General features: G+C 42.0%; 1 protein-coding gene across 1 annotated transcript in view; it reads right to left on the bottom strand.

Moving 5' to 3' along the window:
- The window catches only part of LOC120859164 (multidrug resistance-associated protein 4-like), a gene marked incomplete at its 3' end in the record, with an annotated part of 127,954 nt that overhangs the window by 51,642 nt on the left and 62,654 nt on the right, over window positions 1-13,658 (bottom strand). Inside the window, exons 13-14 of the mRNA XM_040235368.1 lie at window positions 10,180-10,274; window positions 9,871-9,957 (exon numbers count right to left, since the gene is read on the bottom strand). Of these exons, the coding sequence (XP_040091302.1) occupies window positions 9,871-9,957; window positions 10,180-10,274 (182 nt within the window). The remainder of the gene's footprint in view (window positions 1-9,870; window positions 9,958-10,179; window positions 10,275-13,658) is intronic.

The following is a 13,658-nucleotide window of genomic DNA, read 5'->3' as shown; positions in this document are numbered from 1 at the left end:
GGTACGATTAGCTCTTTCAATGATAGCTTGCCCTTGACTATTATAAGGAATACCAAAAGTATGAGTTATATGATATTGGGATAAAAAGCGAGCTAATTTCGCGGATTGGTAGGCAGGTGCATTATCAGTTTTCAATTCAATTGGTAATCCCATAACTGCAAAACAAGATAACAAATGAGTAATAACAGGGTCAGCCTTTTCAGAATGTAATGCAGTGGCCCATTGAAAATGTGTATACGTATCTATAGTATGATGCACATATTTTTGTTGTCTGAAAGAAGAAATGTAAATTACATCCATTTGCCATGTTTGATTTGTTTGTTGTCCTCTTACGTTGACACCTGGTGAGGTAAACGGTAAAGCAAAGGGTGCACATATGGAACAAGAACAAACAATATTTTGAGCTTGTTTTCGAGTAATAGCATGAGATTTTTGTAACCCTTTGGAATTGGTATGCTCTAAGAGATGTTCTTGTTTTGCTGCTTCTATAGGATAAAGTAAGGCATCAGTTGTAGCATTTCCGAATGATAAGGGTCCAGGAAGGGTGGAATGTGCACAAATGTGAGTAAAGAAAATTAATTCTGAACGCTGCAAGAGCAATTGCTGTACCTGATAAAACAATTTATCAATAGCTGTTTTAAGGGTCAGTGGAAGGGAGACATGGGGAAGCTGTAGGCAAGAAAGAACAGCCTATCGAGAATCTGAAACAATGTTAGTAGGAATTTGGGGAAAATCTTGTAAAACTAAATAGATAGCCCATAACTCAGCAGGTTGTACAGAAGAAAATGAGTGGGGAAGAACCTTAGAACTTTCCGGGGTCCAATATCCAGCAGTGATTTTATTTGCATCTGTAAAAATAGTGGGTCCCTTAACTGGAACATCTGAAATTGGGGATTGAGATATCATAGAGTTAGTCCAGAGAAAATCAATCAATTTAGAAGGCGGATAATGATTAGAAAACGAACCAGGAAATGAGGCAAGAGAAATTTGCCAGTTTTCATTAAATTGTAAACATCGAGATATTTGAGCAGTTGTTAATTGAGTAACAATCTGGTATGGTTCATATCCTGACAATTGTAAAATACGATGGCGAACTTTCTGTATGAGGAAGGCTAATTTATCCATATATGTAGTAAATTTTTTGGAAAAGCTGTTAGGTAAGAAAACCCATTCTATCAATCCTTTTCCTTGAGCAATTACACCAGATGGAGAATAAGGGGTATGAAATATTATAAACGAAATAGGTTGAGACACATGTAAGTAAGTCAAAAAACCGTCATTTAGTCATTGCTCAACAAATTGTCCTGTAAAGCCAATGGGGTTAAGGTTTGGGGGCTATCCAGAGCTGTATTTCCCTCTAAAGTAGAAAACAAATGTCGTAATTGATAAGTAGGAATCCCAAGTACCAGGCGTAGCCAATTGATATCTCCCAATAACTTTTGAAAATCATTTAAAGTTTTGAGGTGGTCTCTTCTGATTTGTAACTTTTGTGGCCTTATTCTATGTTGTTCCAATATCGTTCCTAAATATGAAATAGGAAAGTCTTTTTGAATTTTTTCTGGGGCTATTTGCAAATTGTATAGTTTTAACGCCTTCTGTACTTTTAGAAAGAATTCATCACGTTCAGCAATACTAGGAGCTGCTAATAGGAGATCATCCATATAATGATACAGAATATAATTGGGGTATTCTTGACGGAGGGATTGTAAAGAGCAAGCTATGAATTCTTGACATAAAGTAGGACTATTTGTCATTCCCTGTGGTAAGACTGTCCATTGATAATGCTTAACAGGCTGAGCATGATTAAGAACAGGAATTATAAAAGCAAATTTATCTCTATCTTGCAATTGTAGGGGAATGGCAAAAAAACAGTCCTTAAGATCTAGCACCATTAAGGACCAATTCTGAGGAATAAGAGCTGGAGAGGGGAGTCCCAGTTGTAATGCTCCCATAGGTTCAATACATTTATTAACTTCTCATAAATCAGTTAACATTCTCCATTTTCCAGATTTCTTTTTTATAACAAAAACAGGAGAATTCCAGGGAGAGGTAGAGGGCTCTATATGACCAAGTTGGAGTTGTTCTTGTACTAATTGTTTTAATGCCTCGAGCTTCATTTGTGGTAATGGCCACTGCTCAACCCATTTTGGAGTATTAGTTAACCATTTTAATGGGAGTGCTCAAGGAATTTGAGCAGTGGCTACTAGTTTTCTGAGGGAATGGTTACAAAAGCCCCCAAAGGAGAGAGAAGATCTCTTCCCCAAATATTAATAGGTATGTTTACAATATAAAAGGTAACAAACACTGATCTTCCATTATGGAACTGGCATTGTAAGGGATGGGTACTCTTCCAGACATCTGCAATAGAGCCCAGTCCCGTCAACATTAGAAGGCTTTTTTCTTTTTTCCAATCTTGGGGCCATTGTTGAGAAGAAATAACTGAAACATCTGCCCCTGAGTCTAATAGTCCCTCAAAGTTTTTTCCTTGTATAATCAAGCAGAGAACAGGGCAAGAATCTTTGATAAGCATTTCCCAAAATATATGTCGCCCAGTACTTCCAAATCCTCCTGTTTGTTCATTACGAAGAGCCAAAAAGGGATGATAAGGTAGGAGAAGTATTTGAGCAACACGTTCCCCAGCTAATAATGAAAGCGTGGTAGAAGTAGAAACCATAATTAAAATTTCCCCAACATAGTCAGAGTCTATTACCCCAGGAATTATGGTTAGACCTCTCAAAGCCACACTGCTACGACCTAATATTAAGCCAAAGGTGCCTTTAGGCAGTGGTCCGAATACATTTGTTTTTAATTTGTAAATGCCTCCTCCTGGTGACAAAAGAACATTCTCAGCTAGTGGCAAATCAGCAGCAGCACTCCCTGAATTAGCAGACCGCAAGTCTGAAATCATCATTTGAGGTCCTTTTAATGAGGCATTGATTGGTAACCGTCGTTGGGAGGGAACAGGGTTGGGGTATGCAGGACGGCAGGAGGGCAGGGAGGAAAAGTCCCCGGTATTGTTCCTGGGCCCCAAGGACTCAGGCCCGTAAGATAGTTTCCCAGTATCGGGTTGCCCATTTTGTCTGTTTTAGATCTGCACTCAGCCCAATGAAGCCCCTTCCCGCATCGATGACAAGGTCCAGGAGGAGTCTTATTCCTCCTAGCAAAAGATCTGTCTTTAGGAATTACACCTTGATCAGCTTTTAATTTCCGACATTCTCTTCTCATATGACCAGGTTTTCCAAAATGGAAGCAGTTACCTCCCTTTTGTGGTTTCATAGCTTTGGCCAAGGCTGTAGCAAAGACATTAGCCTGATGCTCTGTTCCTCCTACTCCTGAGCAGGCTCTGATATATTCAGCTATAGATGCACCTTGTCCTTTTAATGGTCCCAGTGTATGTTTGCATTCAGTATTTGCATTTTCAAATGCTAAAGTTTGTAATAATATCTCTGCAATTTCATCCCTCCCTACAGCTTGTTCCACAGCTACTCTGAATCTTGCTAGAAAATCAGTATACGGCTCATTGGGGCCTTGTATTGTCTTAACAAAGGAGGGCTGGGCGTGGCCAGTAGGCACCACACAACGCCATGCTTGTAAAAAGACCTGGCGGACTTGTTGTAAGTCCTGATCAGAGTACTGAGCCTGTTCTCTTAAAGCCTGATAACGGCCCTCTCCCATTAATTTGTCCTCGAGAGGACCAGGGGGATTCTGTCCTTCATTAATCCGAGCCTGCTTTCTAGCTTCTTCTTCCCACCAGCTACGAAGTTGCAACCATTGAGAACCCTCCAAGACAGCTTGGGCAATAGATTCCCAATCTAATGGAATGATTAATTTGCCTTTTCCCAATGATTCCAGCATAGCCAAAACAAAGGGAGATTGAGGACCGTATTGTGCTACTGCAGCTTTAAGATCTTTAAAAAATTTATATTCCAAAGGAGTGTATTGAACATTTATCACATTGTCATCTTGCTGTCTCTGGATGGGAAATAATTGTGGAGGATTGATAAAACCACGAGGGGGAGCAGGCAAGTCATCATCATGAAGCATAGACAAAGGAAAAGAAAACCGACAATATTCCCTGCCCACATCGGGTTGACCAACCGCAGTGGGGAAAAGAGAAGCATAAGGAGGAGCAGAAGGCACAGATTTCTTCTCCTCCCTATGGGATCTCAACCATTCCTGAAATAGATGGGTCATTTCTTTAATCTCTTTACCTTCCGCTGATGAAACCGAAGAAGTCTCTGAATCTGATTCTGAACTATCAGATGTTTCACCATTTCCAGAAGGAGGCTTACTTGTACCCTTACCTTCAGGCAATGCAGAAACCCCACCAATGTTTGGCACATCCTCATAAATTGCCTCTTCCTTCATTGAAGCATTAGATTTAGTCTCATTATCAGTAGATAGCAAAGTCAAAGCCTGTGTTATAGCATTACATAAAGTCCATAACTTCAAAGGGATCACATTACCCTTCTGATGTTGCTTTCTCAATTCCTTTTGAATTGTTTTCCATTCCTTCAAGTTTAACTGTAACTTAGTTTGATATTGAAACCAATGACAATATTGCTCCACCAAGCGAAAGAGCTCACTCAATTGACGAGTCGAGGCCTTAACGCCTATGGAGTGGAGAAGTCCTTTGACTAACTCCATGTACTGTGTCCGTAATGATGATGATGAATTCCCCATGATTTTGTACATGAATTCCCCTAGCAATTCTCCATGATTTTCTGAAAGTTCCCCTGCTAGGGTGAGGAATTCCCCATGATTTTCCCAAAAGTTCCCCTGCTATGGATTTGAAATCCCCCTGGGGTTACTCACCCTTTGGGTTTCACTCGAGCCCCACGTTGGGCACCAGATGTAGGAGATTTCTGGAGATTACGAGTGAAATGACATAGAACAAGACACACATACAAGAGATAGACACCACTCTGGCCAGAGGAAAAATAATAACTGCACCAGCCAGCAAGCTCGCAGTTTATTTTTATATAGCCCCCCTGGGCAGAATTCCAGACTGTATGACCAAACTTGTTCAGTACAGTGCATGTGCATAAATGTTATCGTACAGCAAAAGGGACTGAAATTCCGGCTTACTGCAGAGTCTGTCCGGAGCCCTTATCACAAGAAGGGAATGTTCCCTTATTTGCAAGTGACCATTAATCTCATGGCTGTGTCCGTCTCCTTGGCAGAACATCCTGTTTGCAAGCAGCACATCTCCACTTTCCCTATTGTGGCCGCATTAACCCTTCACTCCAGTACTCTTGCCTGGAAAATCCCATGGACGAAGGAGCCTGGTGGGCTGCAATCCATGGGGTCGCTGAGGGTCGGACACGACTGAGCAACTTCACTTTCACTTTTCACTTTCATGCATTGGAGAAGGATATGGCAACCCACTCCAGTGTTCTTGCCTGGAGAATCCCAGGGACAGGGGAGCCTGGCGAGCTGCCGTCAATGGGGTCACACAGAGTTGGACACGACTGAAGTGACTTAGTGACTTAAGGACACTAATCCCTTCCATGGAGGCTCCACCCTCATGACCTGATCACCTCCTGATGGCCCCACCTCTTAATCCCCACACAGTGGGGATTGAAGCAGCAGCAAGCTTCAATGGCCATCATTAAAGTAACAATGGCTGAGAGGATGTGGAGTAAAGGGAACCCTCCTACTCTGCTGGTGGGAATATAAATTGCTGCAGGCACTGTTGAAAATATAATAGAGGTTCCTCAGAAAACTAAAAATAGAATTACCTTATAGTCCACTGCTGGACATATATCTGGATTAAACTATAAATCAAAAAGAGACAAGCACTCCTATGTTCACAGCAGCACCAATCACAATAGCAAAACATGGGAACAACCTAAATGTCCCCCGACAGATGAGTAGATAAAGAAGATGTGGTGCATATAGACGATGTAATACTACTCAGCCATAAGAAAAAAAGACAGAAAGAATGGATAAACAACAAGGTCCTATGGTATAGCACAGGGAGCGGCATTCAATACCCTGAGATAAACCATTATGGAAAAGAATATTTGTGCATCAGAGTCATTTTGCTGTACAAAGAAATTAACACAACATAGTAAGTCAGCTATATTTCAATAAAATTTTTTCCAAAAAAAAAAAAAAATATATATATATATAGGACAGAGACACAGGTTGCATGTAAACAGAGGAAAGACCATGAGAGGACACAGCGAGACAGATGCAGTCAGAAGCCAAGGAGAGAGGTCTCGGGAGAAGCCAAACCTGCCCATATCTTAAACCTGTAGCCTCAAGAACTGTGAGAAATTTAATTTCTATTCTTTAAGCACCCCCATCTGTGACAATTTTGCTATGAACTGAATGTTTTTGTCCTCAAAAATCATACATTGAGACCTAATCCCCACTGTGTGGGTATTAGGAGGTGGGCCCATCAGGAGGTGATCAGGTCATGAGGGTGGAGCCTCCATGGAAGGGATTAGTGTCCTTATAAAAGGGACCAACACGGCTCTCTCACCTCTTCCCCACATGAGGACACAGGAATCCCACCCTCACCAGGCACTGAATCTGCCAGCACATTCACCTTGGACTCCCCAGCCTCCAGAACCATGAGAGACAAATTAGTGCTATTTATAAGCCATCCAGGCTCTGGTCTCCTATGAGAGCAACTTGAATGGAGACAACCCTAGAAACTAACACAGGATGTGACAGAGAGAATTTCCAAACAGCTTCTTTCTGCTGAACACCCCACCTCCTCCAGGTGAGGACATGCCTGCTGTTCTCCTCATAGCCCTGCTTTCTCCTCCCTCCACACCTGTGCTTCTACTCAGCAAAGGACTGGGTCCTCTTTTCAACCTCTACACATCTGCCCAGCCTGCAGGCCCCGGGGTACTTCCCACCCAACCCTGGGCACAGGGAGCTTTCCAACTTCAATGAAAGCCTCTAGATGCCACTTCCAATTTCATTTAAAACTTCCTATCCTGTATCAAAACCTCTAAACTTTGACCCTGCTGATCTTTTCCCAGGCATCTGTCTTAACAAGCTCCACATTGAGACAGGTTCCTCAGAGGCAGGAATGAGAGCTGACCATCATCAGTGCAGTTCATTTCAGTCACTCAGTCATGTCCGACTCTTTGCGACCCCATGGACTGCAGCATGCCAGGCCACTCTATCCATCACCAACTCCTGGAGTTTACTCAAATTCACGTCCATTGAGTCAGTGATGCCATTCAACCATCTTATCCTCTGTCATCCCATTCTCCCACCTTCAATCTTTCCCAGCATCAGGGTTTTTTCAAATGAGTCAGCTCTTCACATCAGGTGGCCAAAGTATTGGAGTTTCAGCTTCAGCATCAGTCCTTCCAATGAATATTCAGGACTGATTTCCTTTAGGATGGACTGGTTGGATCTTCTTGCTGTCCAAGGGACTCTCAAGGGTTTTCTCCAAGACCACAGTTCAGAAGCATCAATTCTTCAGTACTCAGCTTTCTTTATAGTCCAACTCTCACATCCATACATGACTACTGGAAAAACCATAGCCTTGACTGGATGGACCTTGTTGGCAAAGTAATGTCTCTGCGTTTTAATATACTGTCTAGGTTGGTCAAACTTGTCTTCCAAGGAGCAAGTGTCTTTAAATTTCATGACTGCAGTCACCATGTGCAATGATTTAGGAGACTAAAATAAATAAATAAAGTTTATCACTGTTTCCACTGTTTCTCCATCTATTTCCCATGAAGTGATGGGACCAGATGCCATGATCTTAGTTTTCTGAGTGTTGAGCTTTAAGCCAACTTTTTCACTCTCCTCTCTCACTTTCATCAAGAGGCTCTTTAGTTCTTCTTCACTTTCTGCCATAAGGGTGGTGTCATCTGCATATCTGACGTTATTGATATTTCTCCCAGCGATCTTGATTCCAGCTTATGCTTCTTCCAGCCCAGCATTTCTCATGATGTACTCTGCATATAAGTTAAATAAGCAGGGTGACAATATACAGCCTTGACGTACTCCTTTTCCTATTTGGAACCAGTCTGTTGTTCCATGTTCAGTTACAACTATTGCTTCCTGACCTGCATACAGATTTTTCAAGAGGCAGGTCAGGTGGTCTGGTATTCCCATCTCTTTAAGAATTTTCCAGTTTGTAGTGATCCACACAGTCAAAGGCTTCGGCATAGTCAATAAAGCAGAAAGAGATGTTTTTCTGTAACTCTGCTTTTTTGATGATCCAGCAGATGTTGACAATTTGATCTCTTTGGCTTTTCTAAAATCAGCTTAAACATCCTTAATTCACGGTTCATATACTGTTGAAGTCTGGCTTGGAGAATTTTGAGCATTACTTTACTAGCGTGTGAGATGAGTGCAATTGAGTGGTAGTTTGAGCATTCTTTGACATTGCCTTTCTCTGGGATTAGAATGAAAACTGACTTTTTCCAGTCTGTGGCAGTGCTGAGTTTTCCAAATTTGCTGGCATATTGAGTGCAGCACTTTCACAGCATCATTTTTTAGGATTTGAAACAGCTCAACTGGAATCCCATCACCTCCACTAGATTTGTAGTTCCACTAGCTTCGTTGTTCCACTAGCTTCCTAAGGCCCACTTGACTTCACATTCTAGAATGTCTGGCTCTAGGTGAGTGAACAGACCATCCTAGTCTCCCTTATTCTGCCCAGTGTGGGTCCTTCCCCTCTCCCAGCTCACCATCCTCCTTTAAACTAAGAGGTTTTGTGCAGTGACATCTGTAAGGGCATTGATCTCGGTGCACACAGCAGGGTGTTAATAAGTGCAGCTGGAAGGGATTATTGCCTTTAACAACAATGTGGAGATGTGGAGGCTGTTTTAGGAAAAAAACAAGTTTGTGAGGCTTTCGAAAAGGTCAGTCTAGACTCCATAAGAGGCCTCAGTAAGTGTGTGTTAGGACACATTATACATAGAAAAGCATCAGAGTTGTTCTACTTCAGTCACTGTGTAGCCAACCAGGAGCCACTCACAAGTTATAAATTCCAGAAGCAGGAATGAGAGTCAAGACTTAAGCCAGATTATACTTGACCCTACATTTTAAGTCTAAGTATTAATTCCACTAACCATCCATGAAGCAATGTGAAATGACTGAAATCATACTCAGATCTGGAATAAATGAGTCTCAAACTCTTTATGGGTTTCCCTGGTAACTCAGATGGTAAAGAACCTGCCTGCAATGCGAGAGACCAAGGTTCAATCCCTGGGTCGGGAAGATACCCTGGAGAAAGGAATATCAACCTATTCCAGTACTCTTGCCTGGAGAATTCCGTGGACAGAGGAGCCTGGTAGGCTACAGTCTATGGTGTTGCAAAGAATCAGAAATGACTGAGCAACTAACACACACACACACACACAGACTTAAAGACTTTATTTGGAAAGTGATAGAATAACAAGCATAAACCAACAAGGCCTTTCCATGGAAGTCCTATGACAGCACCAAAAACTTCACTTCTAACGTGTCTTAAACAAATGATGGAGGAAAAGAGCTGGCAGCCAAGGAATCGGTTATGGAGTCTCACTCTCTGATTTAAAAATCCTACATCATCTTTCTTATCCCTGAGGTCTGGATCCATCCACAGGGCCTGGATCCATCAACTGCAAGTAGCAGGGGGAAATCTACCATCGATCCCTCACTCCCTAAAGCACTGATCCCACTGTCCTCCACTCACTGGAAACACCTGCTGTATTGTCCTCTCTTGACCTCATCATGATGCAAGATTTCTCTACGATGGATCTTCTGTGGAGGGAAGGGAGGGGAGAGAGGGACAACAGGGCAGAGCAAGCTGCGTCTCCTGAAGCACAAAGGCTTTCCTGAGCTCTTTTCCTGATCTCTACAGGGTTCCTGGAAAGCAGAGATGATAGAAAACAGGAGCAAACTCACTGTTCGAACAAGTGCCTGCTGACTCCTGCGTCCACTGCGCTGAGTGGATCGTCCAGGATGTAGATGTCTGCGTCCTGATACACGGCTCTAGAAAATGTAGAGAGACGTCAGGAAAAGACACTTCACGCTCCCTGGGTCTCAGCCCTGAATCACAACAATGTGAAACAACTCCATGTTCATTCCAAGAGTCTATGGAAAGAGCCAAGTCCCTGCTTCACAGAGGCCCACCGGTGAGTGGGGCCTGCATGCCCACGTCCACTAGAAGCCATGGAGGAGGAGGGGCAGGATGGCAACTGAAACCCCATTTACCTTGCAAGGCTGATCCGAGCTTTCTGCCCTTCACTCAGCGGGGTTCCTCCGTCTCCTATCTCAATTATACCTTCATCCCTCAAAAGCTGTAAATCCTATATAGAGATAGGAAAGGGGAAAGAGAAAAAGATATAAAATGTGTTCTACTACCATCTTACATTCCTAGCATTAGTTCCTCATACAAGTATTTGATCAACATGAATGCATGTTCAGCTGCTAAGTCATGTTTATCTCTTTGCAACCCCATGGACTGTAGCCCATCAGGCTCCTCTGTTCATGGGATTCTCCAGACAAGAATACTGGAGTGGGCTACCATTTCCTCCTGCAGGAGATCTTCCCTACCCAGGGACTGAATCAGTGTCTCCTGCACTGGCAGGTGGATTCTTTACCACGAGCCACCTGGGAAGCCACAGCAATGGGTAAATGTCAGATTTATTAAACTGTAAATTTGAACATAAAAAAAAAACCTCTCAGTGTTTTTTAATTTGTTTTCATTCTGTAGTTTTTGATAGCATCTATGCATTTGACCATTTTAACATTTATTGAGGATCTGCTGTATATGAATTGATTATAACTTGCTGCTGGTGACTGATCTCTATTTTCTCATCAAACCAACAGTGGGACCCCATTCACAGTGTGAATCATAACATGCAGAGCACGTGACCACAGTAGAAGAGATTCCATCATAACCCTCCCTGACAGCCACAAAGACACATAGACACAGGTTCTCTGATCACTCAAAGCTTAATGTAGGTGTATCACATAAAAGGCAGCAATTGCTCTGTTGTTATAATTTATAATTACTTCACCTTCTTTCTTTCTTGAGCTCAGAAATTAATACCATCTCTTGCCTTTAGTTGTCATTTAAAAAATGACCTGTATTAAGTTCACAGCTTCATACACACACAGAATTACTTAGCCTCTGTTTCACTGTTGACAGTTCTTGCAAACTGTTCTGCTTAGTTTTATGCTTTGATTTGATGTTGTTTAAATGGTTTTCTTCTTAAAATACCACAATGATGTACCACAGCAATCTTAACCACATTCTAGAAAAGACACTTACATCCTCTCTTTCCAGGATAGTAAGATACTATCTCTGAGTCTGTTAGTAATACTTTAGGTGTGTTGTTGACTCTGCAAATTATTTAAGAACAAGCCACCAATGGGAAAACTATTTTGGAGGATTTGAAGTAAAACCAAGTCAAGCTGATTTCTCAGCCACCATTTTCTGATCATATTAAAGGGGAAAAGCCTGAGCTGAGCATATACTATAGTTCCTTTCACTAACAGGAAGGTGTTCTTATTCATCTTTGTTATTGTTAAGCTATATTTAACCAATTCTCACTGAATAGCAGCACCCAACCTAGAAGTAAACCAGGAAATGGCACTGCTGGTTTGGTGCCATCCATCCAGAAGTACATCAAGGGCCCTTCAGTAACGGTGGAGACACTAGAAACACCACGGAGCAGACTGCTGAAATGGGTAACGTGGGCTGGACAGGAGGCCCTGGCGGAGGAGGGCTGGACCCCAGAGTCGAGCAGCAGGAGGCCTGCCTTCCTTCACAGCTTTTCTTCCTTGTGGAATCGCCCCTCCTCTCGCAGCCTGGCAGTATCCTGCCCATCATCCTTCCAGGCTCAGCCCACACACACTCTCCCATGGAACCATCCTGGACTCATCGCTTCCTGCTGGGTTCCTAAGGCTCTGTTTACATCTCTCATTTCTCATGAAGGACCCGTCTTATTCTGCTCCATCATTTGTACATGTGCACACAGCTTCTCTCAGCTCCTGGGGGGTAAGCTCTGTGCTGGACCCTGACGCTGATTATCTCTAAACCTCACAACAAGCTGCACAGCAAGCACTGGCCCCATTTCACAGATGAGGAAACTGAAACTAAGTAGGGTCACATCACTGGTCTGAGGACAGTCAGCTGTTAAACAGAAGAGATGGAATCTGACGAAGCTCATCTCAGTTCAGAGCCTTCTGCCCTTTCACATCATGCTGGCCAGATAGTGACTGAAGAATATGTTTGAAATGAAGATAATATTAAAGTAACTCAAGACTTGAAGGCCTCTATACCTGTTTATGTATGTATCAATAAACTTATTATCCTTTGATTGTCAAGGCAATCTGAGAAAAATGACCAAGTAAGTGATCTATGTGGAAAAATATTAAAATAGAATTTATCAACTTGATACATTTAAATGTGTTTACTAAACATTTTCAAAAGCCTTAAAGATAACATGTAGACAAATGCTACATACTATATTGCTTATATTATGGTAACAGAATATTGTCTTTGTACATCTATATAATGTCCTATGTGTAGAGCACCTAAAAAATATAGAAATATTAACTCATACAATGGAAGCTAAATACTCAGACACCTTCTTTCTTACATGTCACATTTTATGGATGTAGTTTTACCAGAAACTGGCTGAGCTTATAAATAAGAATTAATTTATTTTCAAAATCATTCTAATAATACTTACAGAGTAATTGCTATGTTCCTAGCAATCAGCTGCTTTAAAATCACGACCACACTTCATCCTCAAAACAACGTCCTGAGGTTGATGGTCTTATTATCTCCATTTTACAGATGAAGTAACAAGCTTGTAAAGATCAATCAGCCAAAACCAAACACCTGGTCAATAGAGCCATTGGGACTCATTTCCTGAGCTTTCTGACTCCTAGACCTTGGAGTTGATGTCATCTGCCTGAATCAACACTGCCAGTGTGATTAGTTCCTATCTCCCTGTTTTGTTACAGAAAACTTTCAGCTCAATGAACTTAAACAATTACTTCAATCAGATCTAGTGTAATACATCTAGTTGTTACTAATATATGTTATATAAAAATGTTGCTTTTAGAAAGATGGTGACGACGATCCTACATGCAGGGCAGCAGAAAGTGAAGTCACTCAGTCGCTCTTTGCGACCCCATGGACTGTAGCCTATCAGGCTCCTCCGTCCATGGAATTTTCCAGGCAAGAGTACTGCAGTGGGTTGCCATTTCTTTCTCCACAGGGCAGCAGAGGAGACACAGATGTAAAGAACAGACTTTTGGACTCAGTGGGAGAAGGTGCAGGTGGGATGATTTCAGAGAATAGCATGGAAACATGTGCATTACCATATGTAAAATAGATGACCAGTACAAGTTTGATGCATGAAGCAGGGCACCCAAAGCCAGTACCGTGGGACAACCCAGAGAGATAGGGTGGGTAGAGAGGTGGGAGTGGGGGTTCAGGATGGGGGGACACATGTATACCTATGGTCAATTCATGTTGATGTATGGCAAAATCATCACAATATTGTAATTATCCTCCAATTTTAAAAATACATTAATTTAAAAATTCGTTGCTTTTTTATGGTCTTTCCTTCAAGGCTTTGGGGGAGGTGAGAGTAGGGACGATAGTAAGGATAAATCTTTATTATATTTATATGGATGGCTGAGTGGATGGAGAAAAAAAAGGATAGTAACAA

The sequence above is a fragment of the Oryx dammah genome, unplaced genomic scaffold (genome assembly GCF_014754425.2).
Source record: "Oryx dammah isolate SB20612 unplaced genomic scaffold, SCBI_Odam_1.1 HiC_scaffold_37, whole genome shotgun sequence".
In the NCBI taxonomy this organism is placed as follows: domain Eukaryota; kingdom Metazoa; phylum Chordata; class Mammalia; order Artiodactyla; family Bovidae; genus Oryx; species Oryx dammah.
Note: the sequence above shows the minus strand (reverse complement) of the source record. Positions and strands in the feature narration are given on the sequence as shown.